Source organism: Dreissena polymorpha, chromosome 13 (genome assembly GCF_020536995.1).
Source record: "Dreissena polymorpha isolate Duluth1 chromosome 13, UMN_Dpol_1.0, whole genome shotgun sequence".
NCBI lineage: Eukaryota > Metazoa > Mollusca > Bivalvia > Myida > Dreissenidae > Dreissena > Dreissena polymorpha.
The window spans coordinates 53366513-53370213 of record NC_068367.1 but is presented as its reverse complement, the minus strand read 5'-3'; the positions used below and the strand labels follow the sequence as shown (position 1 = coordinate 53370213).

Below are 3701 nucleotides of genomic sequence, written 5' to 3'. Positions count from 1 at the left end.
CTCCCTCCTTTGTTGGAATGCCCAAGTATTCCCAGTACACGGTGTGAAATCCCTACACCGGATATAGCGGCACACGTCAATCATTTTCAGAGTATTGTTTCAGAGATACCCCCCCTTGATGAAGATGCTGATATTTTGTTGCTTATTGGCATAGATGTAAGTGCAGCGCATCAGGTTCATAAGCAGCTTACTGGGTCCCTGAAGCACCGTTTGTTCAACGTCTTGGTTTAGGGTGGGTGATCGTTGGTCAGGTATGTCTAGGCAAGGTTCATCATTCCGATGTGGTCAGCTGTTACAGAACACATGTACTTCAAGATGGTAGATCTTCTTTGTTTGAGCCTTGCGACAGTAAACTTGATGTTAAGGAATGTCACTCTTCTCATTCTTATCACCTCTTCCATTTAAGTCTGGGAGATGAAGGCTCCCTAACAACAGATCCCAAACTCTTAAGAGAGCATCACTTCTGCATGCATCACTTTTGAAAGACAAGAAAAAAAACAAGGCCACTTCGTAACCTTTATGGAACAGATCATTGAACGTGGTCATGCTGAATTGGCCCCTCCCATTTCAGACACAGACGAATGTTTGTACTTAGCGCTGTTTGGGGTGTACCCCCCAAGAAACAAGATCAAATTCGTGGCGTATTTGATGCCTACGCTAAATATCAGGGTGTGTCACCAAACGATGTCTTGCTTCAGGGTCCAGACCTGATAAACAGCCTACACGTCATTATTTTACGTTTCAGGAAAGATCAGGTGGCTCTTGCAGCGGACATTCAACAGATGTTTTACAGTAGATGTTAAAGACCGCAACTTTCTGCGTATCTTTTGGTACCACAACAATAACCCTAGTGAGCATATGGTAGAGTATCGTATGCGAGTACATGTTGTGGGCAACCGGCAATCTCCGGCTGTTGCCAATCTAGGTCTTTTAAAGACGCCTCAGGTCAGTGAAAATGAAGTTGGTAGTGATGTGCGAAAATGTGTTTCTTCTGATTTTTATGTCGATGATGGTATCACATCAGTATCTACTCCAGAGAAAGCCATATGGTTGATGAAACAGACACAGAGAGCCCTTGCTTTGAATGGTAATCTGCGTCTACATAAGTTAGCTTCCAACAATGAGACAGTCATTGCTGCATTTCCACAAGTAGACCTTGCTAAAGATTTAGCAAGTTTAGATTTAACCAAGGATGAGCTCCCTCTTCAAAGGTCCCTCGTTCTCACATTGGATCTACGAAAAGATTGTTTTACATTTCAGGTTTCTCACACTGACAAGCCTTTCACACGTCGCGGAATTCTCTCAGTCGTTAACAGCTTGTATCATCCATTAGGATTTGTTGCCCTTGCTACGATTTTGGGTAAATGCATGTTGAAAGAAATGACTGTCGTGAATGATGGATGGGACAATCCTTTGCCTGATAAATATCTGAAGCCATGGAAGGAGTAAACAATGTCCTTACGATATTTGGAGCAGCTTCTCATACCTATCTTAGTATTTCACTTAGCCAGTATTCTCACAATGAATTGCAGGTATTCTCAGATGCTTCGGAAAAGGCAGTTGCGTCAGTGGCATACATAGTCTCTGGTCAGTCACAGAACACAAGAAATGTAGGGTTTGTGATGGGAAAAACCAAGGTTGCTCTATCTAGCGGCCATACTATACCACGCCTAGAACTCTGTGCTGCCGTTTTGTCCGTAGAGATTGTAGGTACCATATGCAGAGAACCAGATGTATCGAATCACAAGGTCAGGTACTTTACAGACATAAAGTAGTTTTCGGTTATATCTGTAATCGTACAAGAAGGTTCCATACATATGTGTCAAATAGGGTGCAACGTATTCTAGATTTGTCAGAATCTAGTCAGTGGTTCTATGTCGATACTAAACAAAACCCAGCTGATGTAGGTACGAGGGGAATGAGTGCTTCCCTGAAAAGTTTTTCAAAGAAGTCTATTTTCACACTGAAAATCCTTTGCTGAACCCGAGTGATGACAAGGAAGTACGTCCGGAGGTGGTTACCATGGCAACTAATGTCATTACAAATACATGTAAGTTGGGATCTGACAGGTACAACATGTTCTCCTCGTTTCTTAGTCTGGTGAAGGCCATCTGTTCTCTCAAGCACATTTGTCAGTCTATAAGCATGTCTACCAAGTGTCCTGGTTGGCATATGTGTGCTCAATCCTCAAACCGCTCAAGTTTGTTGCAAGCAGAAATACTTATAGTAAAGGAGTACCAAGCTGTATACTTTGAAAACGAGATCATTAACCTCTCTCAAGGCCTTCCTATCAGCTCAAGAAGCTCCTTATTAGCTCTCAACCCATACCTAGACTCTCAAAATGTCCTGCGTGTAGGTGGTAGACTACAGCATTCTGAATTGTCTTCTACAGAAACGAATCCTGTCATTGTACCAAAGAAAAGCCACCTAGAAACTCTTCTTATTAGGAACTTTCATGAGTCCGTACATCACCAGGGTAGACACTTTCCAGAAGGTGCCATCAGATCTGGTGGATATTGGATCACAGGTGGTAAACGGCGTGTTTCTTCATATATTTTCTCATGTGTCCCTTGTAGGCGCCTGCGCGGCAAACAACACAATCAGATGATGGCAGATCTCCCAAGAGATAGAGTCACACATGCTCGACCATTTAGCTATGTTGGAGTAGATGTGTTTGGCCCTTGGTCCATCGTGAGCATAAAGACTAGAGGAGGCCAAGCCTCCAGTAAGCGGTGGGGGGTCTTGTTTACTTGTTTAAGAATTAGGGCCATTCACATTGAACTAATAGAAGAAATTAGTTCTAGTGCATTCATTAATACCCTGAGACGCTTTGTCTCGATCCGCGGTCAAGTGGTTGAATTTAGATCTGATCGAGGTACAAATTTTATAGGAGCCACGGAAAACTTAAACATGCAAGCAGTGTTTGTTGAAGACGGTCCTGTACGTTCCTACCTTCAGCAGCAAAAGGTGTCCTTGGACTTTAGCCCTACACATGCATCCCACATGGGTGGCGTGTGGGAAAGGATGATTGGGGTGATTCGGAGAATTCTAGATAGTTTGTTGATGCAACATGGACAGAAAAACCTGACACATGACGTTTTCTAACCTTCATGGCCGAAGTGTCAGCTATTGTTAATGGACGCCCCCTTATTCCCGTGTCTTCCGATGGTGAAGCGCCTGAGGATTCTCAGCCCAGCCACCTTGTTGACGCTTAAGTCCGAACCTCTTCCGCCCTTGGCAGAACCTCTTACTCTCAAAGATTTATACAGGTCTGAATGGAAACGATTTCAAGTTCTTGCTGATATGTTTTGGGCTATGTGGCGTTCAGAAATTCTGTCTTCTCTACAAAAGAGGTGTAAATGGCAATCTCCTCAGCACATTCTGAAGGAAGATGATGTGGTGTTAATGCAAGACACTGTGAGTAGGATTATGTGGCCCTTAGCCACAGTTTCGCAAGTGTTTCCTTGCTCTGATGAAAAGGTACGTAGTGTCAAGGTCAAGGTCATTCGAGAAGGGAAGCCTGTCTTTCTCACCCGACCCGTGTCTAAGCTAGTTTTACTTTAAAGTGAGTACTTTTGAGAAAATGGCACAGAGAATTTTACTAGCCACACATTTTCAGAGCATTACAATTGTTATAAATTACTAGTCATGATTTGTATTCTTTGACATTTTTACTCCATACATATGACATTGCATTTTTG

At 43.0% G+C, this 3701-nt stretch overlaps 2 protein-coding genes across 2 annotated transcripts; both read left to right on the top strand.

Moving 5' to 3' along the window:
* Positions 1-858: 858 nt before the first annotated feature.
* On the top strand, positions 859-1449 carry LOC127854670 (uncharacterized). Its single transcript, XM_052389730.1, has one exon. The coding sequence runs from the start codon at positions 859-861 to the stop codon at positions 1447-1449; it is 591 nt and encodes a 196-aa protein (XP_052245690.1).
* A 573-nt stretch (positions 1450-2022) lies between these two features.
* On the top strand, positions 2023-3105 carry LOC127854669 (uncharacterized). The gene has a single exon (XM_052389729.1). The coding sequence runs from the start codon at positions 2023-2025 to the stop codon at positions 3103-3105; it is 1083 nt and encodes a 360-aa protein (XP_052245689.1).
* The last annotated feature ends 596 nt before the right edge of the window (positions 3106-3701 follow it).

Coding starts and splice junctions, on each gene's coding strand:
- LOC127854669 (XM_052389729.1), top strand. CDS start 2,023: ATGGCAACTAATGTCATTACAAATACATGTAAGTTGGGATCTGACAGG.
- LOC127854670 (XM_052389730.1), top strand. CDS start 859: ATGGTAGAGTATCGTATGCGAGTACATGTTGTGGGCAACCGGCAATCT.